The following is a 27,567-nucleotide window of genomic DNA, read 5'->3' as shown; positions in this document are numbered from 1 at the left end:
ATCGTGTCTATTGATTTTCCAAAATCTTCTAATGAGTCATTTAAGTTCATTCAAATGAATACAAATATCTGTGCAAAATATTAATTTCATAATCCAATCAACATCAAAAAATGAGAAAACTCCTGGTTTGAGTCATTTAAGAACATAATAATGTCATCAAAGCATTCTACAAAATGTTGTCATGCAAGACCACAGCTCAGCCAGCGAATGTTGGCTGAGCTGTGGTCTTGCATGACATGAGCTTGTCCATGATGACTTGAGTCTACTTCTTGAAGAAGTGTTTAATATTTTCTCTTTAAAGCACAAGCAGCTATGAAATTAATAACCTTAAGAACATCTTCGAATGCTTTCAGCCCAGATTTTGTCATAAATCTGGTGTGTAATGCAATGGAATTTGATCACAGGATGTTCAACATGTCTTACAAACTGATTTACAAATCCAGCATTTTGGCCTATTATAGGGCTGAATTTGCAGCTTCAAATTCAGCCTTAATAGACGACTTCTTCTGGACTACTCTGCAAAATTTCAAAGCCTTCCCCAGACATCCAACTTGGCAATATATATATATACTCCAAAATGGGAAACTTTATATGAGGACAAACCTAACATATGCAAACCTGCTGGCATACGACTAAAAGAAATACTTTCATAATGGAACTTAAATATGGATAAAATCTACCAAGATACCTCCACATATCTTCTCCCGTAGGAAATCACTTCAGCCGACTGTGACATGGAACTCACAAAATGGAAACAAAATAACATCCCAAATCAATATGTGAAATATGTGAAAACAGCTACATTCCTCTTATGTAATACAATTCTCTGATTACTCACATCCTTACACTGATGGCTCTAAAACGGATTGTCACTAAACATTAATAGATAGGCGCAATATGGCCAAAGTTGCTTTTGCGCCAAAAAAACCCAACAAAACGGCGGATATACATGTTGGTGCTGCAGTGGTTCTGCCGAATAGCATAATTTCTCAGTCACTTCCAATAGAGCGTAGTATCTATAGTGCTGAACTGTTTGCAATAAGTCTTGCACTAGATCACATTGCCAAAACTTCCCTCGTTAAAAGTATAATTTATACAGACTTATTAAGTGCATTATATATGCTTATATATGCAATATATGCTTTACAGCTACAAAATCAACCATCTCATCCGTATCTAAGAAAAATTCTTTCTTGCTGCTTATCGCTTCTTAAAACCAAAAAGTCAGGTTCACTTGGATTCCTGGAGATTCTGGAATATTGGGCAATGAACGTGCTGATCAAGCTGCCAAACAATCAAATGAAAATTCTCACCTGCATAAAATTCCACACAATGACTTTAAAAATGTCATTCGAAAAGCCTCTGAAAATATATGGACAGAGATCTGGAAATCTCAAGAAAACAACAAACTATATCAAATAAAACAGCAGCCGAAATCCTGGAATCAAATTTTTGGACAAACAGACACGAAGAGGTTATCCTCTCCCGGCTTCGAATTGAACATACCCATTTAATACACTCTTATCTCCTAATTAAAGGTGATCCTCCACAATGCCCTCAATGTCTAACCATACTAACAGTGAAGCACATCGTCATAGCATGTCCATGTTACCAAATTGCCCGCCAATCAGCTTTCAAATCGCATGCAAATTAACAATTAAGCCTTGAACTCATTATGGGAGAAAATTCAGACGTAAAAGAACTCTTTACATACTTCAGTCTAATAAACCTTACCAATCGCATCTAATATTCCAACATCAGTATTAACATAACTGAAAATAACAAACCTTGAACAGGCGCAATTTAGTCGAAGCAGCTTTTGCGCCACAAAAATACAAACAACAACAACAGCTTCAAATTCATGTAAAACTACTGCCTCATTTATATCTTTCCCGGTAGTATTTGTTGGTGAGGAAACCAACGAAAGCAATTCTTCAAACATATCATCTTTTTTGGATGGCAGGCAATTCTGGCTAAATGAGCTGACTATGTAACATCGGTACTTTCAAAGCATATAGACAAAACATCCATTGAATGAATATCACTTTTTATTTGATGTTGAACATTTTCCCTCATCTTTAACATTCAATCTTTAACAGTATTTCGACTTAAGGCTTTATACACCTCAATTCATTCAAGGTGTATAAAGTGAGTGGTATAAAGAATTTATGCCACTCACTTTATACACCTTGAATGAATTGAGTGGTATAAAGCCACCACCAATAAATATTGAGTGGTATAAAATTATTCAAGGCTTTATACCACTCAATCAGATCACCTCGCAGGTGCCTAGCCTCCAGACACTGTAATTTACAAAATTTAAGCCTTTCTTCGTAAGAGCAACCCTTTGTTCCATTCACTAATCTTGTTGCCCTTCTCTGTGCTCGTTCCAGCAGATCTACATCCTTCTTAAAATGAGGCCTCCAAACCTGTATACAGTACTCAAGGTGTGGCCTGACCCTTGCCTTATACAAAGGGATAATCATCTCCTTATCCCTGTTAGAAAAATGGTGAACATTTTTCCAATACATCAACTAATTGCGCATACTTGACTGTTTTCAAACGTACAAGAATGAGGCAGAAAAAATAAAAATAAACTTTTAAATAAAACTAAAACTAAAACAAACTCTACTAAAGGTGAAACACAGTGCAGTCCTTCCTGATGAAGTATATTATGCAATGATACAACAATTAGATGAATAATTCCAATTAGCCCTGTTAGATCTAAACAACAAGATATACCTTGAAGATTCTTTCCCAGACAAATGGCACAACGCAATAATACTAGCTTTCCGAAAACAAGGATCTATCAGACCCACAGAACTATTGTCCCATAGCTTTGATTGGCTGCTTAGGCAAGATCTTTGAGAAAATAGTCATAAATAGACTAACATGGTATCTAGAAAATAATGATTTTCAATATGGCTGAAAACAATATGCTTTCAAAAAAAATCACTGCACCTTATATGTACTTATACAGCTGGAAAATCAAGTAAGAAATGCTTTTTTCAGAAAACAACACCAAGTCATGGTTAATTTTGATATCGATGAGGCATATGATACCACCTGGCGCTATGGTATTCTTAGAAGGTTACATCAACTTGGCCTTAGCGGACATCTACCCCTCTGCATATACAATTTCCTCAAGAATCGGACCTTCCAAGTTTGAATGAACGATACACTTTCCAAAACATATTATCAAGAAGAAGGGGCCCCTCGAGGATTGTACTAAGTGCCACACTTTTTGCAGTCCACTTCAGCACAATAATAGAACAAATCCCAAACAATATCTTTACAACTATTTATGCTGATGATTTCAGCATTTCTTATTAAGCGCAGCATATGAGGACAATAGAACAGCAATTACAAGTAGTCATAAACAGAGTCATAAAATGGACAAAACTAAATTACAGACTATAAATTATAGAATTTCGGAACAAATGACTGTATGTATACATTTCTGCAGAAAAAGGAATCTCCATCGAGACCCCGAACTCAGGCTGAAAGAACATATCATCCCATTTAAAAATAGTGTCCGTTTGGACTTTTTTGTTTTTGGACTTTTTTAGAAAAGTAAATTCCGTTTGGAATTTACTTTTCTACAGCATATAACTCACACAAGAGTCCACTGTCTGAAGATAATGAATATCTTGAAGGTCCTATCTGCTATATCCCAGGGAGCAGACAGGATAATCCTACGTTTGCATCGCCTTCTCATTCGGTCTAAGCTACACTATGGTGCCCTGAGATGGCTCGACCCGTAAATCACTGCGCACTCCAATTAGCCCTTGGAGCCTTCCATGCCTCACCTGTGCAGAGCCTGTATGCTGTACGCCTGAGCCGCCCACGAACGTCCTTTGCAAATCACAAGACAAAATCAATTACTTTTTTATGCAGCTAAAATAAAATCCTTACCAGGTCACCCACTACAGAAAACTCTTTTTGCATCTGAATGGGAACAACATTATCAACAACAACGAAGAATCAATAAACTTGCGGGCGTGAGATTAAAAAACCTTCTTCTCAGTAGAGAGCTTAACCTGGATAATATAACTCCCCTAACGAAACAGTCTACACCGCCATGGATAATCAGACAGCCTTCATGCGATTTCTCCTTCCACTTTTGGAGCAAAGAAACCCTTTTTCATATAAACGATCAACAGCTGCATGCTGCTTATAAGGCACAATTTTCAGAACATTGTTTTCTATAAACAGATGAATCCAAAACTGATTCTCATGTGGGAGTGGCAGTGTACTTTTCTGACATCACACTGGCCCAAAAACTCCCAAAAGACTGCAGCATTTATACTGCGGAACTGCAAGCCATTATGCTAGCACTAAACCAAATTGACCATTCAATTTCCCAAAACAGCATCAGTTTCACTGACTACCTTAGTTCCATGATGGTGATACAAAATATCAATTCTAACAAACATCCACTAAACAGAATTAATCTTGGAAGCCACTTCAAAGTTAACCATTAAAAGAATTAATCCTGGAAGCTACTTACAAGGCTTTTCATACCAACTAAGAAATATTGTTCATGGTTTAGGTCTTAATGGGTGACACGGAAGCCTATGATAGATATAAGCTGGTCTGTAACCAAGTTAGAAAGGAGATTAGGCAGGCGAAGGCAGATTACGAGAAATCTTTGGCAAAAGATACATAGAAAAACAGCAAAGAGCTCTTTACTTATGTAAACTCCATAAGGAAGAGGATGAATCAGATTGGTCCACATGATATCGATGGTTCAACTGTTGATGATCCTGCTCAAGTAGCTAACAAACTAAATGAATATTTTTATCTACATTCACACATGAGGACTTATTAAGGGAGGGGAATGCCTGAGGTGTATTCAACTCTGGCAGTGAGCTAGATGATTTCGTAATAACTGAGAGCAAATTAGAGGAGAAATTGTTGAAGATAAACATAATAAAGGCACCTGAAATTTCCTTGGACTCACGGGAGGTACCCATGGACTGTTTTTTTTTTTTGTTTTTAGGAGCATTAGCAACTAAGGCCATATTGCTCCGGTGATATGCGGTGGTTATTCCCTGACCTTTCCGCATCCTCCGTATTTGGTTGGCACGGGCTTGAACCCCGGTCTAATCAAGAAGCGTGTGCTACGCACTACTGCTCCTGCCCACCTGGCTACGGAGGCGCCACCCATGGACTGGAGATGTGCAAATGTAACCCTAATTCACAGAGGGAAACAAAAGTAATTACAGATTAACTAATTAATTAATAAGTAATTACAGGCAAGTAATTACAGACAAACAGAAGTTTAACTACTGTTCCAGGGAAATTAATGGAGGAACTGGTTAAATAAGCACTGCAGGATCATCTAGACAAGACTTCAGTTATAGCTCGGACACAGCATGGTTTTGTTAAGGGGAAGTCTTGTCTGACGAATTTGATTGGGTACTATTATGTGGTCACAAAGGAACTGGATGCAGGGAATAACTTTGATATTATATATTTGGATTTTAGAAAGGCTTTTGATACTGATGCACATGAAAGACTGCTGCACAAATTGGAGCAGTCTTCCATGTGGTGGTATTGGAGGCAAATTGCTGCTATGGATAAAGTTATGGTTGAGTGGGAGAAGACAGAGAGTGGTAATCAATGGAGACTGATCTTTGTGGACTAATGTTATTAGTGGAGTCCCTAAGGGTTCAGTGTTGGTTCCATTGTTGTTTTCTGTATTTATTAATGATATTGATGATGGTATATCAAGCTTAATGTCCAAATTTCCAGACGATACGAAAGTTGGCAGAGTTATTAATGACACTAATGACAGTATGCTGCTGCAACAGGATCTAGAAAAGTTGAACAGATGGGCTGAGAGGTGGCAAATGAAGTTAAACATTGACAAATGTAAAATATTACATATGGGAAACAGTAATCCCAGAGTAAGGTTTCAAATCTGTTGTACTACACTGACAGTGGTAGAGAACGCAAAGCACCTGGGGGTAATTGTGCAGGCAGATATGAAGTTTTCGGAGTAGTGCAGATGGTTTGCAATAATAGCTCATGGTGTCTTGTCAATGATATACAGGAATTTTTATAGCAGATATAAGGAGGTGATTATCCCTTTGTATAAGGCAATTGTCAGGCCACACCTTGAGTATTGTATACAGGTCTGGAGGCCTCATTTTAGGAAGGATGTACAGCTGCTGGAGTGGGTTCAGAGAAGGGCAACAAGATTAGTGAAAGAAACAGAGGGTTGCTTTTACGAAGAAAGGCTTAAGTTTTCAAATTACAGTGTCTGTTGACTAGGCATCTGTGGGGTCATCTGATTGAGGTGTATAAAGCCTTGAATGGTTTGAGCATGCTCAATGCTCTTGCTCAAACCATTCAAGGCTTTATACACCTCAATCAGATCACCTCGCAGGTGCCTAGTCTCCAGACACTGTAATTTGCAAAATTTTAAGCCTTGCTTCGTAAGAGCAACCCATTGTTCTGTTCTGTTGACTAATTTTGTTGCCGTTTTCTGTACTCGTTCCAACAGCTCTACTTCCTTCTTAAAATGAGGCCTCCAGACCTGTATACAGTACTCAAGGTGTGGGTTGACCATTGCCTTATACAAGGGGATAATCACCTTTTTATCCCTGCTAGAAAAATTCCTGTATATCATTGACAAAACACCATGAGCTACTCTTGCAGACGGTCTGCACAGCTCAGAAAACTTTATACCTGCCTGCACAATTACCCCCAGGTCCTTTTCATTCTCTACAACCGTCAGTGTGCTAACACAGAGGTGATACGTTGCTCTGGGATTACTGCTTCCCATAGGTAGTAGTTTCCATTTGTAAATGTTAAACTTCGTTTGCCACCTCTCAGCTCATCTGCTCAACTTTTCTAGATCCTGTTGCAGCAGCAGCGTACTATCATTAATGTCCTTAACAAGCCTGCCAACCATCGTATCGTCTGCAAACGTGGACATTAAGTCTGATATACCATCATCAATATCATTTATAAATACAGAAAACAACAATAGACCCAACACTGAACACTTAGGGACTCCACTAATAACATTAGTCCACGAAGACAACTGTCCATTGATTACAACTCTCTTTCTTCTCTCACTCACCCATCCCTTTATCCATAGCAGCAATTTGCATCCAGTGCCACAGTGCTCCAATTTGTGCAGCAGTCTTCCATGTGCAACAGTATCAAAGGCCTTCCTAAAATCCAAATATATGATATCAAAGTTATTCTTTCCATCCAGTTCCTTTGTGATTACATCATAGTATCCAATCAAATTTGTCAGACAAGATTTCCCCTTAACAAACCCATGCTGTGCCCGAGCTATAACTGAAGTCTTTTCTTGATGATCCTGCAATGCTTCCTTAACCAGTGCCTCCATTAATTTCCCTGGAACAGAAGTTAAACTATCAGGTCTTAAATTACCTGTTCTTCCTTTGAACCTGCTTTGTGGATTGGGGTCACATTTGCACATCTCCAGTCCATGGGTACCTCCGCTGAGTCCAGGGAAGCTCTCATAATTGTGGCTAAGGGTTTGCTTACTTCCTTTGCCGCTTCCTTTAATATAAATGGATAGATTTCATCCACCCAGGTGCCTGTCTTATGTTTATCTTCAACAATTTCTCCTCCACTTTACTCTCAGTTATTACAAGATTATCTAGCTTACTGCCAGAGTTGAATACACCTCAGGCATTCCCCTCCTTTAATAAGTCCTCATGTGTGAATTTAGATAAAAAATATTCATTTAGTTTGTTAGCTACCTGAGCAGGATCATCAACCGTTGAACCATCGATATCAAGTGGACCAATCTGATTCATCCTCTTCCTTATAGAGTTTACATAAGTAAAGAACTCTTTGCTGTTTTTCTATGCATCCTTTGCCAAAGATTTCTCGTAATCTGCCTTCGCCTGCCTAATGTCCTTTCTAACTTGGTTACAGACCAGCTAATATCTATCAGAGGCATCTGTGTCACATGATAATTTATATGTATCCCATGCATTTTTCTTCTCTGTCACATGGCTAATTAGGCTCCTCCGTAGCCAGGTGGGCAGCAGCAGCAGCAGTGCGTAGCACACGCTTCTTGATTAGACCGGGGTTCGAACCCATGACTACCAAATACGGAGGATGCGGAAAGGTCAGGGAATGACCACCTCATATCACCGGAACAATATTGCCTTAGTTGCTAATGCTCCTAAAAAAAAAAAAAACCAACCAACCAAACAAACAAACATGTCTAATTAGTTCATCTGACATCCATTTAGGCCTAGAAATATTGTTCAAATCTTGAACGATATTTCTTTGTTTGTTGTTGTTTGTTTGGTATTTAGGAGCATTAACAACTAAGGCCTTATTGCTCCAGGGACATGCGGTGGTCATTCCATCACCTTTCCGTATCCTCCGTATTTCGTGGTCACGGGCTCGAATCCCGGTCTAATCAAGAAGCGTATGCTGCGCACTGCTGCTCCTGCCCACTTGGCTATGGAGGCTCCTCTCTTTGTTGGTATGAAAAACCTAGTTGCTTCCAAGATTAATTCTTTGAATGTTTCCCATTTTAAATTTGCTGTTGGTAACATCATCAGTTTGTCCCACCTTATGGAATTATATACTCTCTCAGACCACCGTAGTCACCTTTTCGAAAGCAAAAACCTTTCCCTTTGCCCTTGATGGTAGTTACCTCTTTGAGTAAATCCCACTTCAACACTCTGTGATCACTGCTACCTAGTGGTTCCTTTATCTGCAATAAAGGAAAACAATCACCCAATAAATCCACAAAAGCCTTGCTAGTGTGTGAGTGACCAACCCACAAATTACAGTCAATATCTGGGAAATTAAAATCCCCCATTATAAGACATTCGGATTTACTGGCCCACTCTATTTCTCTGCACAATCGCTCATTATACTCATCAGATTTGACCTATAACACACACCTACTCTCATTTTTCCTTTCTCAGTGCTTATGGCACCCCACTACAGACTCAACATTGCATTGTCAACCAACGTCAATTGGATGCACTTCCTTAGATTTTATGTGTTTCTTAACTAACAGCATAACCCCTCCTCCCTTTCTGTCCTGTCTATCCTTTCTGTACGCATTGTACTCCCCAAATTCCAGTTCTGCACTGATTATGTATGTGTGACACCATGTCTCTGATATCCCAACAATATCTGCCTTTGATGTATTGACTAGCGCTTCAAGCTCATCGAATTTATTAACTATACTCCTAGCATTGGTGTACATGCAAGTATACATGCACCTGTGTCTACTCTTAGTTACCGTAACACAGCTCATGTATTTACTTGTTCCACTATGACTCCCAGCAGTCCTGGAAATCCCCATTACCTTGCTTTCCGGGCTGCTGCTCAATTGCATTTCAATAGAAGTAGTGCAAGAATCACTTTTACCTCTGCCAGCGTCTACTGTTAATCTATTAGTCCATGTATCCCCCCAAGCTAACAGTTTTCCGACCCATCTAACTGTGGTCTTGGCGCATTATAGCCTTAGAAGCTAATGCGCCAATAAAAAATCAAAAATCAATCAATCAAACCCATCTAACTCTGCCTCGATAGCATCAGCAAATATTCTTCCACCTTTCTATTTAAGTGTATCCCATCTCTGTGGAAGCAGTCTCTCCTGTTAACAAGCACTGACCAGGCTCAGAAAAATTCTACTCCTTGAGCTTTGCACAATCTCTCCAGGGCCATATTTATCGACAAGGCTCTCATCATATACTCCCTCGTATCGTGTCTGGGCAGAATTGCAGGCGTTTTCAAATTCAACCCTAACTCACGGCTTTTTTTCAGCATTGACTTGTACTTTAGCATTAGCATTAGCATTAGCATTAGTAGAGGCATTTGATGCAAGAAAGCAAGCTTATGCAGCATCAGCCAAAAAAAAAAAAAAAAAAGTAACATAAATAAATAAAAATAACCACTTCCACTTCACCCCTCTGTTCGTTCGAAATACCTGTCCAGCTGAGCCTTAAACTTATTTAGGCTATCAACTTCCACGACAAGGGATGGAAGTCTGTTCCACCCACCAACCACCCGCTGGCTAAAGGCAAATTTCCGCACATCTATCCTACATCTGTCTTTCCTCAATTTGAATTTATGCCCTCTCAGGTGATTTTTCTGAGCTAGAGGAAGAATCCCATCAGCATTGAGCATGCTCAAACCATTCAAGGCTTTGTACACCTCTATCAGATCACCCCGCTGGTGCCTAGTTTCCAGACACTGTAATTTGCAAAACCTAAGCCTTTCTTCGTAAGAGAACCCCTTTGTCCCATTCACCAATCTAGTTGCCCTTCTCTGTACTCGTTCCAGCAGCTCTACATCCTTCCTGAAATGAGGCCTCCAGGCCTGTATACAGTACTCTAGGTGTGGCCTGACCATTGCCTTATACAAGGGAATAATCACCTCCTTATCCCTGCTAGAAAAATTCCTATATATCATTGACAATACACCATGAACTACTCTTGCAGCCCATCTGCACTGCTCAGAGAACTTCATATCTGCCTGCACCACCACCCCCAGGTCCCTTTCATTCTCTACCACTGTCAGTGTAGTACCACAGAGTTGATACGTTGCTCTGGGGTTGCTGTTTCCCATATGTAGTACTTTACATTTGTCAATGTTAAACTTCATTTGCCACCTCTCAGCCCATCTGCTCAACCTTTCCAGATCCTGTTGCAGCAGCATAGTGTCAGTAGTGTCCTTGACAACCCTGCCAACCTTCGTATCGTCTGCAAACTTGGACATTAAGCCTGATATACCATTATCAATATCATTTATAAATACAGAAAACAATAAAGGCCCCAATACTGAACCCTGAGGGACTCCACTAATAACATTAGTCCACGATGAGCAGTGTCCATTGATTACCACTCTCTGTCTTCTCCCCCTCAACCACCCCTTTATCCATAGCAGCAACTTGCCTCCAATGCCACACTGCTCCAATTTGTGCAGCAGTCTTCCATGTGCAACAGTATCAAAAGCCTTTCTAAGATCCAAGTATATAATATCAAAGTTATTCCCTGCATCCAGTTCTTTTGTGACTGCATCATAGTATCCAATCAAATTGGTCAGGCAAGACTTCCCCTTAACAAAACCATGCTGTGTCCTAGCTATAACTGAAGTCTTGTCTAGATGATCCTGCAGTGCTTCTTTCACCAGTGCCTCCATTAATTTTCCGGGAACAGAAGTTAAACTCACAGGTCTATAATTACTTGTGTCAGCCTTTGATCCCCCTTTGTGAATTGGGGTCACATTTGCACATCTCCAGTCAATGGGTACCTCCCCTGAGTCCAAGGAAGCTCTCATAATTATGGCTAAGGGTTTGCTTACCTCCTTTGCTGCCTCCTTTAATATAACTGGATAGATCCCATCCACCCCAGGTGCCTTTCTTGTGTTTATCTTCAACAATTTCTCCTCCACTTTGCTCTCAGTTATTACAAGATTCTCTAGCTTACTGCTAGAGTTGAATACACCTCTGGCATTCCCCTCGCTGAATAACTCCTCATGTGTGAATGTCGATGCAAAATATTCATTTAGTTTGTTAGCTACCCGAGCAGGGTCATCAACAGTTGACCCATCGATCTCAAGTGGACCAATCTGATTCATCCCCTTCCTTCTAGAGTTTACATAAGTAAAGAACTCTTTGCTGTTTTTCTTCGCATCCCTTGCCAAGGATCTCTCGTAATCTGCCTTCGCCTGCCTAACCTCCTTTGTAACTTGGTTACAGATCAACTTGTATCTATCATAGGCGTCCGTGTCACGTGTTAATTTGTATGTATCCCATGCATTTTTCTTCTCTGCCATATGCCTCATTAGTTCATCTGACAACCATTTAGGCCTAAACCTTGAACAATATTTCTTAGTTGGTATGTAAAGCCTAGTAGCTTCCACGATAAGTTCTTTGAATGCTTCCCATTTTGAATTTGCTGTTGGCAATATCATCAGTTGATCCCACTGTATAGAATTTAAATACTGTCTCAGTCCATTGTAGTCGCCTTTACGAAAGCAATACCCCTTCCCTTTACCCCTAATGGTAGTTACCTCTTTGAGTAACTCCCACTTCAGCACACTGTGATCACTGCCACCAAGTGGTTCATTTATCTGCAGATTCTTAATGCATGAAGAATCACTACTGATAATCAAATCAAGAGTATTACTCCCTCTAGTTGCCTCCCGAACATGCTGATGTAGAAAACAATCATCCAATAAATCCACAAAAGCCTTGCTACTGTGTGAGTGACCAGCCCCCAAATTCCAGTCAATATCTGGGAAATTAAAATCCCCCATTATAAGACTCTCTGATTTACTGGCCCACTCTATTTCTCCGAACAGTTTCTTATTATACTCATCAGAGTCATTAGGCCTATAGCACACTCCTACTCTCAATTTTGATCTCCCAATGCTTATGTCACACCAAACTGACTCGACACTGCACTGTCCAGCGATGTCGACTGGCTTCACTTCCTTGGATTTTATGTGTTTTTTAACTAATAGCATAAACTCTCCTCCCTTCCTATCCTGTCTATCCTTTCTGTAGACATTGTACTCCCCAAATTCCAGTTCTGCATTTCTTATATCTGTGTGACACCACGTCTCTGAAATCCCCACAATATCTGCCTTTGATGTTTTGAGCAATACCTCAAATTCATCAAATTTATTTACTAAATTCCTAGCATTGGTGTACACACAAGTATACATGTTAGTATACACTTGTTAAGTAATTCCGCCGGTCTCCTACTCATTAGTGCCAACGTTGACAACAATATCACCCTTTGTGCCCTTAAAAGATGATATCTGCTCTACAACATCATAAACCTTTGCCTCTGGCAGACGTAACCTGGTCCTGTTCATCTATCCTTTTTGCACAATATGTTTGTTCCCCATTTCCCTGACAATAGAGTCACCTACAACAACTAGTTTCTTTGGGATCAGCGCATTCTGCCTTCGGGTTTGCCTCTGTGGCCTAAAATCCGCCTGGAAAATTTTCCGAGCGGATTTTAGCCGCAGTAGCTCTTGCGCCAAGAATTATTAAATCAATCAATAAATCCTTGCAGAACACTTCTAATTACCAGAGTCACGTTTCCTTCCTTTATTAACTGTTCTCTATCATTAAACGATGGAGATATATGAAAATGTCTCGATTTGCTGTAGCTTCACATTTTAATTTAATCATATTTGCGTACGATTTTCGAGATTGCTTTCACAGTGACCCGTGGCTTATATTTCACTGTTATTGTTATTGAAATCATCATAGGGTGAGAATAAGTTACATGATTAGTGACACAGGTAAATGCTTTCTTATCATACTCTGGTGATAAAGTGGTTATCCATTTTAAATACGTGTTCACTGTTATTCTATCCCATCAGAAGGCGACTTCTTCAGGTTGGGCTCACTGGATCTCCTTGTTGAAATCGTGGTCTTCTCCATACCTTTTCTCAGTGACTGCTCTCTCTCTCTCTCTCTCTCTCTCTCTCTCTCTCTCTCTCTCTCTCTCTCTCTCTCACCCTACTCCTCTCTTTTTGACTCACGAGAATTCATTTTTATGTCATAAGTTCTCCCAAATTGTTTATCGTCGGACTTAGTTCTCATTGGGTCTTAGAAAGAGATCGAAGCCTTCAGACACTCGGTAGGCACGCGATGGAATTTTTAGTCAAAGGGGTAACTATTTATCCCCCCATCACGCCATGTATCGAGTATGCCTGCAATGCATGAACCCACTCTTCCATATCTCCTTTTTAGATAATTGTAAGTATACATCTGCGCAGACCTTACATAGGCTGAGAGGTATTTCAGATTCACTGTTTCTTTCCCCCTCTCTTAGCCCTGCATTCACATTCCGACTTGAGTGGAACCTTTCGATGTTTATAGAATCTAACCCTTTTGAACTCATAAGCGCTGAACTGAAAAAGCTGTTACTGGATTACAATTGTAGGCTTTTAAGCACATCTCTATTGCACAGTTATAGTGAATAATTTCGCCATCTTCTTTACAAAATTCACACCGTTTTCTAAATGACATTTAATTAGTTTTTACTCCTTAGGTGAAACTGTAGGTTATTAATAAAGTGAAATTTTGAAAGGTATCCAGGGTGGCAAGGATAAGTTAATTTCAGTGATTACTTAACAGTAGTCAGGGAAAAAAAGGGGAGAGGGGTAAAATTAACGCTATAACAGTAGAAGGGAAACACCAAGAAAGAGAAGAATGATGATATACATCTAAGGACCCTGGGTGTGCCAACCCCATACTCACTCATTGCTTGAGCTTAAGGCATTACTATCTCCTTTTGTTTCGAATCCACTTAAACGATGTGGGAAATAATACCCTTAACTTCCCAAATAAGATTATATTTTACTTCCTCCCCTAATACATTTCCAGTGATATTTATAACTATTATTTCTAATGCTATTATATTAATTGGCCCCGAGTGCCAAGCGAGTGATCAAAGCGAGTCTAAAAGCGAATCTCAAAGCGCCTTCTCTAGAATTAGCTGTTTTCAGAGAATTTTCAAGCTTTTGTTTACTAAGTTATTTATTTTCTGCTCTTCTCAATAAAGAAGTAAGCTTTTCAAAAGAAAGGAAAGGTACCTTTCTTCTTCCCGTATATAGAACTAACCTACATAACACACTAACCACTAATCTCTTCTCGCTTGGTCACTGGTGGCACCGCTCCTGCCTCCACGTGGCGGGGCCGGTAACCTGGGGGAAAAGTTATCCTCTGGGGCAAAAAGGAGCAACCATGGATTGCGACAACTACCCAGCACTCGAGCCCAAACGCTCATGTCATGACATTAATGAAACCGAACGTGACGCATCCCAATCTAAGAGACTACGCAAAAATGAGAATGAACAGGAATATCCAACATTCCTCATATTGCATTCTCCTTCATCCAAAGAAAGTGCCCTTTCACCATTTCTAATTCAGAAATGTTTAGAAAGTGTGGCTGGTTCACCGAAAATGGTGAAAAGATTACGTTCTGGAGACTTACTAGTTGAAACAACTAAACACCAGCATTCCCAGGCTCTACTGAAATTGTCAACTTTTGGCGGAATACCTGTACAGGTCACCCCTCATGCCACATTAAATAGCTCCAAAGGAGTAATAGCAGAGTGGGATATGATGAATGTCGCTGAAGATGAGATAGTAGAAGAATTGCAAGAACAAAAAGTCGTTCAAGCCAAACGAATAATGGTAAAAAAAGATGGTGAACTTGTTCCCACTAGGAACATTATTCTAACGTTCAGTACACCAACCCTACCATCATGTGTGAAAGCCGGATACCTTAACTGCCGAGTTCGTCCCTACATTCCCAATCCAATCAGATGTTTCAAATGTCAAAAATTTGGACACTCACAAACAGTATGTCGAGGGGACCCTACCTGCCCGAACTGCGGCTCTAAAGCCCATTCACAAACTGACTGCACTGCAGAAACGCCACAATGTCCAAATTGTAAAGGCCAGCACCCAGCGTATTCAAAAGCATGTGAACTCTGGAGGTTAGGAAAAAACATCCAAAAATACAAAGTTGAAAAAAAGGTCACCTACCAAGAAGCTAGGAAGCAAGTTATGCTCAATATGCCAAAAGTTAGCTATGCTGCAGCAACCAAAAAATATCAATCAACTAGTACACAAACAGCAGTCACAGTATCCCCATCCATTTCAATTGCCGATTGGGCTCGATCAGTGCTTTCGTCCCCACAACCACCATCTACAGAACAATGGAAAGTAACTTGCGCTAGCAATACTCCGCTAACAGTACCACCAACTGCAAATGATACTTTGCCAGAAACTACAAAATTGAAAGCATCAGCGTCAAACAATGCAGACCAACCATGCTCAGGAAATATAGATATAGATTCTGGTACTCTGCAAGAAGAGACCATTTTAGATTTACACGCAGAAGACGACATGGACACTGTGCGTCCTGCCTTCCGGAAAAAAGAAAGGATGAAACTAGATCGATCCAAACAGGCTGGATACAAAAAACAGACAGAACCTTTTACAACCTCTAAAACTAAATAATGCAGAACATTATACAATGGAACTGTAGAGGTCTACGAAGCAATATTTTTGACATTTATGATCTCATTAAACAGCATAATCCAGTTATCATCTGCCTGCAAGAAACTAATGTAACTCCACAGGTGACTCCAGTGATGTGATCAAAAACTATAGTATCTACCAACAAGACAGAAGCAGCACTAACTCAAGAAGAGGAGGCGTAGCCATACTTATTGACAACAAGGTTCCTACCAAACAAATCCCTCTACAGACCACATTAGAGGCTGTAGCGGTACGTATTGTTTTCAGTTTTATGCCAACCGTAGTCTCTGTGTACCTCTCCCCCAAACAAAGAATTTACTGTAAAAGAGCTGGAGGATTTTATAAAGCAGCTTCCATCTCCTTTCATTCTGCTAGGGGATTTCAATGGGCATCCTATGTGGGGATCTCCCAAGATAGACAAACGAGGAAAACTCATCGAAACAGTTCTTGACAATCAGAATCTCACATTATTAAATACTGGTGCTAACACTTCCACTTTTCCACCGGAGTATCTACTGCCATAGATCTATCAATATGTTCTCCAGAACTATTCCCACTTATTCAGTGGTTAGTTTTAAGTAACCCACTGAATAGTGATCATTATCCGATCATTTGCAAATTGCAAACAAATAGAACCTCACATATAACCAGCCACATAAAATGGAAATTTAACAAGGCAGATTGGAACAAGTTCACCAATGCAATTTGCTTTGATGATCAAGTCATCAAAAGCCAGCCTATAGATGTTGTTACTGACCACATTACTGCACAGATAAAAACAGCTGCAACTTGTTCTATACCCAAAACTAGAGTTGGTCCTCATAGACATGCCAATGTCTGGTGGAATGATGCATGCCGTGATGCCAAAAAAGAACAGAATAAAGCATGGAATCTATTTCGCAAAAACCCAACAGCTGACAACCTGGTAAATTTTAAGAAACGTAAAGCTAAGGCACGCTATGTGCAGAAAAAAGCGAAAAAAGATTCTTGGATCCGGTTTGTTTCCACCATTAATAAAAATACAGAGAGCAGAAAAATCTGGAACAAAATTAAAAAGCTGAATGATAAATCCCACCCGGAATCAACACCTATTATAAGTTGAAAGAGTAGAGACTACTCCTCTGCAATAGAAATTGCAAACGCCCTAGCCGAATCCTTTTCTGAAATCTCTGCCACATCCGCATATGAGTCAGCCTTTAAACAGATAAAAGCCAACGCAGAAAAGCATAAGCTTACCTTTAAAACAACGGCATCTCTTCCATATAATCGACCTTTTACACTACTCGAACTAGAGAGCTCCTTAAATAGGTCAGCTAATAGTGCACCAGGGTCTGATGGGATACACTATATCATGCTCAAACACCTAAAGAAGAAAGCTATGAACTCATTACTGATATATTTCAACCGGATATTCTCTGAAGGCTACTACCCTCTTTCTTGGCGCCACTCAATAGTCCTAGCCTTTTCCAAACCTGGAAAGGATCAATCAAATCCACAAAACTATCGGCCAATATCTCTTAGTAGTTGCCTAGGTAAAATTAGAAAGAATGATTCACGCTCGATTAATATGGTACCTAGAATCTCATTTGATAATAAACAGGAACCAGTACGGTTTTAGAAAAAATCGGTCAACTCTAGATCTTATGATCAAGGCAGAATCCAACATACGGAATGCTTTTATCCGTAAAGAACATCTTGTCATGGTCTGTCTGGATATAGAGAAAGCCTTTGATACCACCTGGCGCTATGGCATTCTTCAAAATCTGTATGCCACAGGACTCCGAGGTCAGCTACCACTAATCATACAGAGCTTTCTACAAAATAGAACCTTTCAAGTGCGTTACTGTAATTCTCTATCCCGCACATTTGTCCAAGAAGAAGGGGTCCCACAAGGTTCAGTTCTTAGTGCGACGCTCTTTGCAGTTAAGTTAAACAATGCAACAGAGAACATTCCAGTTAATGTTGACACCTATCTATATGCAGACGACCTTACAATATCCTGCCACTCACAAAATATGCGCTCAATCGAGCGTCAATTACAGCTCTCAATAAACAAAATACAATCATGGGCATCTCATAATGGCTATCGCCTCTCTGCAACAAAAACAACTGCTATCCACTTTTGCAAAAAGCGTCAGCTGCATCCAGATCCTGAACTAAGGTTAGGAATCCAACAAATACCACTTAGCAACAATATCTGGTTCTTGGGACTAGTACTTGACACTAAACTTACTTTTCAGGCGCATATAAGGCAATTACGGACGCAGTGCATGAAAAAGTTGAATATCCTCAAAGTTATCTCTTCCACGGCATGGGGAGCCGATCGCTTCACGCTTCTGCATCTATATCGAACCTTAATAAGATCTCGTCTGGACTATGGAGCTCCAGTTTATGATTCTGCACGTAAGATAGCTTTGGCTTGGCTCAATCCAGTCCAACATAGTGCTCTGAGGATTGCCTCAGGAGCTTTTAAGACGTCCCCAGTACAAAGTTTGTATATAGATGCCAATGAGCCTCCACTAAATCTCAGGAGAAAAGTATTGCTTCTTAGCTATGCAGCCAAATTACGTAGCCTTCCTTCTCACCCCATCTGGACATATCTCTTTGAACCTCAGTGGGTAAACTTATACAGAAACAAACCAAATGAAGATAAACCTGCAGGTATCCGGCTACAAGAGTTAACAGAAGACTGGGGCATCTACCTTGGAAATATATCTCAAGCTGCAGATGCAGTACAAGCACCATGGGCAATGTATACACCTCCTTTCGATAACTATTTTCTTCAGTGGGTAAAACACTCCCTATCGAACAACAACATTAGACAGTTACATGCGGCTCATGCATTGGCCAATGCTCGCAGTCTCCAAATATATACAGATGGCTCCAAAACTGATATATCCGTAGGAGCTGGAGTAATCAGTCCTACAACCACTGTTTCTGTCCAGTTACCACTTGAATGCAGTGTTTATACTGCTGAACTGTATCCAATCAACCGGATCGCAAACTGAACTAACAGTATCCCCAAAACAGTCTTTCTCAAATTACGTAAAATCTTTGTACAGTGCAACTCAAACCCAAGCAGTAAATACACCAATTACCATACCACAAGAAAATGTCCAGAGTCCGGATCAAGGACCCAAAGAAAAACATATCCTAACTTCTAGTCACCAACAACAAATGGACACTAAAGAAAAATCAGCAGATGACCCTGTTCTTCAAATTTTTGTTGAAGAAGACATGGACACCGAAAGGCCTTCCTTCCCAAAAAAAGATAAAAGCAAAAGTGAAAAACAGAAAACTTCAGCAACCCGAAAACGCTCAGAAAGCCTAATAAGAGATAAATAATGCACAGAATAATACAGTGGAATTGTCGTGGATTCCGTGCCAATATCGATGACCTATACGATCTTTCTTGGAAGTACTCACCAATATGTCTCTGCCTTCAAGAGACGTATTTAAAACCCCAAAATACACCAAAACTGTCTCGTTACAACATTATAAGAAAAGACAGAACCAATGGGAATATTGCACATGGTGGTGTAGCCATTTTAACAAACCAACATATTGCTACCAAACAGGTCTCACTGAACTCTCCCCTAGAGGCAGTAGCAGTCCGTGTGGCAGCTGACATCCATATGACAATCTGCTCCTTATACATCCCACCAAGCTATACCTTCCAACAAAATGATCTCAACAATCATATAGCCCAACTCCCAACACCTTTCCTCATTTTGGGAGACTTAAATGGTCATCACACTCTATGGGGTAACAACAACATCGACCAAAGAGGAAAACTAATTGAACAGTGTCTAGACTATAACAACCTCCTTCTTCTAAATGACGGTTCACCAACATACGTTCACCTTCCTTCAGGAACAAGCACTGCAATAGACTTGTCTATCTGTTCAGCAACCTTATATCCTATTCTAAAGTGGACGATAAACAACGATCCGCTACATAGCGATCATTTCCCCATAATAATTGAATTACTTAATAAGCCCTCTCATCATCCTACTAAAATTCCACATTGGCTCACTGAAAAAGCAGATTGGCAGTCCTATAAAAAATTAACTAAGCTTGATTCCGAAATAATCCAAAATTCCACAACTGATGAAGCAGTTGACTATGTCACAAAAACGATATTACATGCAGCAGAACAAACTATCCCGAAATCCTCATCTAAATTACCGATTCATCCAAAAACCTGGTGGAGTGATGAATGCCTTGTGGCTAAAAAAGAGCAAAGCAAAGCTTGGAATTCTTTTCGCCGGAGTCCAACTACAACCAATCTCATTCAATATAAGCGCGCTAGAGCAAGAGCGAGATATGTCAGACGCTGCAATAAAAAGGCTGCTTGGATCCGATTCACTTCAACTATTAATCAAACAACGCCTACACATAAAATTTGGAAAGCAATCAGAAAAATGAGTGGCAAATATAAAACGATACCTCTACCCATCATGGAATGGAGAGGGCAGTATGTAAATGATCCTGCTGAAATTGCCAATATACTTGGCGAAACCTTTGCAAAATCATCAGCAATAGAAAGTTATACACCGACTTTCAGAAGATTAAAAACAAGTTTAGAAAAACAAAAGTTAAACTTCTCTTCAAAAGGAGATGAACAATACAACTTACCTTTTACCATTCACGAATTACACAGAGCCTTGTCAACATCTAGACGCAGTGCTGTAGGACCAGATAATATTCACTATTCCATGATTCAGAAACTTAGTACCGAATCATTACAGTTACTTCTTCATCTATTCAATAGACTCTTCCTGGAAGATAAATTCCCTAATCAATGGCATCGTGCCACAGTCCTTGCCTTCCCTAAACCAGGTAAAGACCCTACAAATCCCACTCATTATAGACCATTTGCCTTGACCAGCTGCATTTGCAAAACTCTCGAAAAGATGGTGAACCGCCGACTGATCTGGTACCTTGAAAATCTCAATCTCCTACACTCTGCACAATACGGTGTCAGACAAAACAGATCTACACTAGATATACTAGTCAGACTAGAAAATTCCATCCGAAATGCATTCCTCAGATTGGAACACCATGTGTTAGTCTGCTTTGACATCAGTAAGGCCTATGATTCCACGTGGAAGTATGGAATACTCCGTGAATTACATCGTCATGGACTTCGGGGTCACCTCCCGATTTTCATACAGAATTTCCTATGCAAGCGTACATTCCAGGTTCGATTCAAAACCTCACTGTCCCAAGTATTTTCCCAAGAAGAAGGAGTTCCTCAAGGCTCTGTACTCAGTGCTTCACTTTTTATAATTGCAATAAACACCATTGCCGGACAAATTCCAAACACTATTGATAAAGCACTGTTTGTAGATGACCTGAGTATTTGGTGTCATGCAAAAAACATGAATACTATTGAGAGACAGTTGCAAGGGGCAATAAATAAGATCTGTTCATGGGCTCAGACTAATGGATGTCAACTTTGTCCGGAAAAAACATTTTGCATCCATTTTTGCCGCCAACGAAAACTCCATCCCAATCCAGAGCTAGAACTGAATCGCCAACCAATAGCAGTTCAACCGAGCATACGGTTCTTAGGAATCACTTTAGACCAGAAACTCATCTTTGTTGAGCATATCAAAAGACTAAGAAACTCATGTCAACAAAAACTAAATATCATCCGGGTTCTCTCTGCAACTAATTGGGGAGCTGATCGCCTTACTTTATTACGGCTATATAGAGCATTAATAAGATCAAAACTTGACTACGGAGCACAAGTCTATCGTTCAGCAAGACCTAGTGCCCTTCGCTGGCTTGACCCTATCCATCATAGTGGCATACGGATTGCATTAGGAGCATATCGCACGTCTCCAATACATAGCTTATATGCTGAAGCACACGAACCTCCTCTTTCGATCAGGCGACAACAACTGATACTACGTTACGCCTATAAAATTAGATCTATGCCAGAACACCCAAATTGGCAGATACTTTTTTCATCACAGCACACCAGGTTATACCAAAACCGCCCTAATGTTAATCGTCCTTTGGGCATGAGAATAAAACACCTCTTAGAAGAACTAAATCTAACCTTAGACAATGTGGCACATAGCCTCCCATCCTCTCTTGCTCCTTGGAATGCACTTGTGCGATCCAAACTTGATTATGGGTCCCAGGTATATTCTTCAGCCAGAGACAGTGCCCTTCGATGGCTGGATCCTGTCCATCACCAGGCTCTTCGTATCGCTACTGGAGCATATAGAACATCTCCTGTCCAGAGTTTATACGTCGAAGCAAACGAACCACCGTTATCGCTTCGACGTAAGCAGTTGTCTCTAAACTACGCTTTTAAACTGAAATCCCTGCCAGACCATCCTACGTGGCTATCCGTTTTTGAGCCACGATGGGAAAATTTGTACAACACCCGTAAGACTGCCAATCGTCCTTTTGGTATTCGTTTCCAAGAGCTACTCGTAGAACTTGATATCACGGTAGACAAGGTTGCCCAAACACCGAAGCAACCCCTTCCACCCTGGCATGCTCATATTCCAATATGTGACTTGTCCCTCAGAAATTGGGGAAAGTCGGACACTCCATCATCGGTCTACCTGCAGCTTCATTCAGCATACAGAGCTGAACACTCTGACTTTGCGCCAGTTTACACAGACGGCTCGAAGTCGGAATCATATGTGGGATCTGCTGCTGTCTTTACAGACAGCACTACATCGGAGCAGATTCCCTCTGAATGCAGTATATTTACTGCAGAGCTGCATGCTATAGAGTTAGCCTTGGATTACATTAGTGAATGCCAATACCAACGGTTCATTTTATATTCTGACTCTCTCAGCGTGTTACAGGCTTTAATATCTGTGAGGTATAATCCTCATCCAGCTCTGTCTAGTATCCAGCAGAAGATTCACTTTGTCCATGAATGTGAATATGATATCCGCTTCTGCTGGATCCCGAGCCACATTGGGATTAGGGGAAATGATTTGGCTGACACCGCAGCCAAATCAGGAATTCCCAGTAATAATCGCTGCCTGTCAGTCCCTTATACAGACTACAGGCGAATAATACACGAAAAGATACACTCCCAATGGCAGGATTCGTGGAATAGACAGACTGCGAATAAATTATATCTTATAAAGCCTTTAATTGAACCGTGGCAGTCTAGTCTGCGCAGGAGTCGTAAGGAGGAAGTTGTTCTCGCTCGGACCCGCATAGGACATAGTCATTTGACACATTCGTTTTTGCTGAGGGCTGATGACCCTCCTATGTGTGAATCCTGTGGCACAATTTTATCTATTAGACACCTTTTAGTTGAATGTTCAGATTTTAGCAATATCCGTTTTACCGCCTTTAATCATCTGACTGAGCCATATACACTCAGTCAGATTTTATCTGACAATGACAATGTGTCTGCTATTTTTAGCTTTTTGAAAGCAATAAACGTTTTTAATAGTATTTAAAATTTATATGTTATTGTTATATCTTTTATTGATTTATCTTTTTTTATATATTTATTATTAGATCTGGACATGGTGGCCTAATTAATTAGGTCACCGAGAGTTTAATTTAAATTTTTTTTAAAAAATATTACCTAGTCTTGGCACATTATAGCCATAGTTGCTAATGCGCCAAAAAAACCCAAACAAACAAACAAACAAACAAACAAACAAGCTCCTTGGAATATCATTCCACCCTCATGTGACTTACATCTACATGAATGGAATAAATCTACATTGCATAGAGAAAATTTCTTGCAGCTATACCATGCAGTAGTGAACCAGTTTCCTAGCTTTTCCATAGTACATACTGATGGATCAAAGAATGATGTCCACGTTGGAATCGCCGCAGTTTTCCCAAACATCACATTAGCTTATCAGTTATCACGTGAGTTCAGTATATTTTCCGCAGAACTAATAGCAATTCAGGTTGCACTGAATCATATCGAGTCTTCCGATATTAACAACAGCATTATTTTCACAGATTCCTTAAGTGCCCTTCAAGCACTAAAAAACACAATGAACATGACCCACCCAGTCGTGGAAAGAATAGTCAACTGTCTGCATACCTTATCAGTACTTGGGAAAAACATACACTTCTGCTGGGTCCCAGGACATATGGCAATTCCTGGAAATGAACTAGCGGACAATGCTGCCAAATTAGCTCACCTTTCATCTGAGAACAAGTGGAAAGTGCCTCATCAAGACTATCGACCAATAATCCATGAAAAACGCACGCGCCAATGGCAGTTATTATGGGAAAATCAGCCAAACAATAAACTTCGAAGTATCAAGCCAAACCTTGAGCGATGGCCTTCCAGCTTCAGTTCAATCCGACACCAGGAGGTAATATTGGCTCGTCTGCGAATAGGACATACAAATGTAACTCATGGTTATCTTTTAAGAGGAGAGATACCCCCTCAATGTCATCACTGTAATACAATGCTCACAGTGAAACACATTCTGGTCGAATGCACAAAATATACAAGAGAACGCCAGATGCTTTGCACTTCAGCCACAACAAAAGATCCTACACTTACCTCAATTTTAAACAATGAAACAAATGTCTCAAGCATCTATAATTTTCTCAAGATAATTAAAGTATATCACCTCCTTTAGTTAGAAAAACGTTTTGGTCCCTTCTTTCCATTTTCTCTATTTGAAAAGAAATTACATGCATAGTTACCATATGCATGGCGCACTATGGCCATAGTTGCCGATGCGCCCAATAAATTCCGAAACAAACAAACAAACAGCTGAACTGTATGCGATAAAAATGGCTTTAAATGTCCTTAACGATCATCTAGACACCCAGATCATAATATACACTGACTCTTTAAGTGCCGTCAATGCCCTACGGAATAAATCACAAAATTTCCATCCACTTATCCCACAAATTAGATCTCAGTTATATCACCTCAGTGAAAATAAGCAAACCGTAACGTTTTGCTGGATACCACGCCATGTTGGTATTCGAGGAAACGAGCGTGCAGATGAAGCAGCAAAACACCCTACTTGTTTCAATTACACCCCAGTTCCATATTCCGACTACAAACCAATCATACGGCAGATATGCACTGAGATATGGTCTGAAATGTGGCATCACCAAACAGATAACAAGCTCCTTCAAATAAAACAGAATCCACAGCTTTGGAGATCCAGTTCCCGATTAAACAGGCAAGAAGAGGTTGTGCTTGCTAGAGCACGAATTGGCCATACACATCTAACACACTTATTTTTACTGCTAGGTAAAGATCCTCCACTTTGCTCGCTTTGTAGTACCACACTTACCGTGAAGCATATTATCATTGAGTGTCCCCGTTACCATTCAGCTAGAATTGCATGTTTCAGATCTCTACTGAATTCACAAAAACCACTGCAACTAAAACATATACTAGGAGATGATGCCAATTTATCAGAATTGTTTATTTATCTGAAAATGATCAATGTATACAACCACTTCTAGACCCATCTATAATGTATTGATGAATTTTCGAAAGTAACAAGCGCAATTTAGCCATAGTAGCCCTTGCGCTAATGAATCCCACAACAACAACAACAACAACAACATTATATTAATTTAATTACTTAAAATTTGCAAATTTTAGATTTAATTTTTAAAAATTTACAAACTTTTAGTTTAATATTTAATTAGAATAAACTCTTCCAGAACGTTATAAATCATCTTGAAAAGAAAAGTAATAGGCTTATATTACTTAATTATAAACAGAGATTGCTTCATATAATTAATAACCAAATAAGAAAGATAATATATACATAAAAACGATTTATTATTAAAAAAACTACTGATGATAAAAACGATTATTCGCTGCTAATCTGTTCTTCATTTTTATATAGCTGTACCTCGAGATATACCTCATGTCAGATTGGATGAACCAGTTAGGTATGCTGAAAACATCTTTTTAAATAATTACTTTAACTACAGTGATTTTATTATTTGTGTTATAAGACCATGTAAGCGTAGTTATGAGAATTTTTTTTTCTTTTGCCTTTTTATTAAACATGTTCTTTTATGAGACAGATTATTTGCAAACTTAATACAGGTAGAACGTTTGTGTTACAAGACCATGTAAGCGTAGTTATGAGAATTTTTTTTTCTTTTGCCTTTTTATTAAACATGTTCTTTTATCAGACAGATTATTTGCAAACTTAATACAGGTAGAACGTTCGAATTCTGACTCTTCAAAAGCCAGAATAATCTGATATCCGGAATTTTTAATTTTTTTTTTTTTTTTTTTTTTTATATGGAACTAGGCCATTTCAATTTGATGCAAGTTTTGGTCCCCGAATAGGCTGATCAGTTGGTTCTGCGAATTCGATTACGCTAATATTAATCATATTTAACGCTTTCAAAAACTCCATCGATAGCTTTGTATCTATACATTTATTTTTGGTAACCGGCACTTTCAGTTGCTTTAAGTAAACACGCAGTGGTCTTACGAAGTTCGCACTTTATCATATTATTTATTTTATTTATTATTATTATTTTTTATATTTTTTAAAAAATTGTATTTGTATGTAAATATCGCTGTACCTTCATTGTATGTAGAAATGCTCAGAGCAAAATGTGCTAAATAAGTTCGCCAGTTATCAACCTACGTGACGCTCATGAGGTTTTTATGTAGTCCTCTCACAATAGTCATCGTTTTTGAAAGAGCAGTCACCTTTTACTACATTGTTAACAAGGAAAGGTGGCATTTTGGTTCATATTTTTGCTTTCGATTCTATCAGCAATACAAGTCAGTTAAATTCTTTGAAAATCAATCTTTACTGGTAAGATGCATTAAGGGCTTAAGCCGACCGGGCTAGCCAGGTGGGTGAAGTGCCTGACTGGCAACCCAAAGGTCGCGGGTTCGAATCCCGCCTCGGGCTTGGATCAAAGTACTGCAAAAACCTTGGGAGGTGCATTATGGCCACAGAAGCCGATGCGCCAACAACTACCAAAAAAAAAAAAAAAAAATTAAGGGCTTATGCCCCAGCCTAAGAGAGAATTAGACTACGTACAAGTTAGTGCAAATGTATCATTAGTACACAGTCAAACTCTGAATTAGCAAATTTATGTAAGGCGGCATCATTTAAGTTATATCTCATATTGTGAATACCTTCACAACGAGTTGCCATGATATTGCCATACTTCGAATAAGTAACGCTTCACTAAAGGAGAAGACTATTGTTACTTATTCTCAGCAGATACCACCACCCAGACGGCACCGTTTGAAATATGGTATGGGATAAAGATCTCTGTTATCCTGATACTATCCCTTTAGACTTATGAAAGCAAAAAATATGTAGGAAGGTGATAGTAAGAGAGGAAGAAAGGGACAGTTACTCCTTCACACGGCCCCGGGTGCCAAGCGTTATTGTGATCAAGCGATTCTCTGAGCTATTTACAAAGCGTTTTCTCACTGCGACAGTTCTTGTTAATTTGGAAAGTTTTTCTTACGTTTAAAGGTATTTATTGTTAACTTACTCTTACGAACTGTAAGTAAGTTACAGAAAGGAAAACCACCTTTCTTTTTTTCT

General features: G+C 39.6%; 1 protein-coding gene across 1 annotated transcript in view; it reads left to right on the top strand.

Annotated features, from left to right (window-relative positions):
• LOC150087120 (twitchin-like) overlaps positions 1-27,567 on the top strand; it is a 3,511,780-nt gene that overhangs the window by 3,283,051 nt on the left and 201,162 nt on the right. Inside the window, 1 exon segment of the mRNA XM_090372971.1 lies at positions 25,882-25,927. Within this exon segment, the coding sequence (XP_090229097.1) occupies positions 25,882-25,927 (46 nt within the window).

This window comes from Mastigoproctus giganteus, chromosome 4 (assembly GCF_048544385.1).
Source record: "Mastigoproctus giganteus isolate SK-2022 chromosome 4, ASM4854438v1, whole genome shotgun sequence".
Taxonomy (NCBI): domain Eukaryota; kingdom Metazoa; phylum Arthropoda; class Arachnida; order Uropygi; family Thelyphonidae; genus Mastigoproctus; species Mastigoproctus giganteus.
The sequence above is the reverse complement of the archived record's forward strand: the minus strand, read 5'-3'. Positions and strand labels throughout refer to the sequence as shown.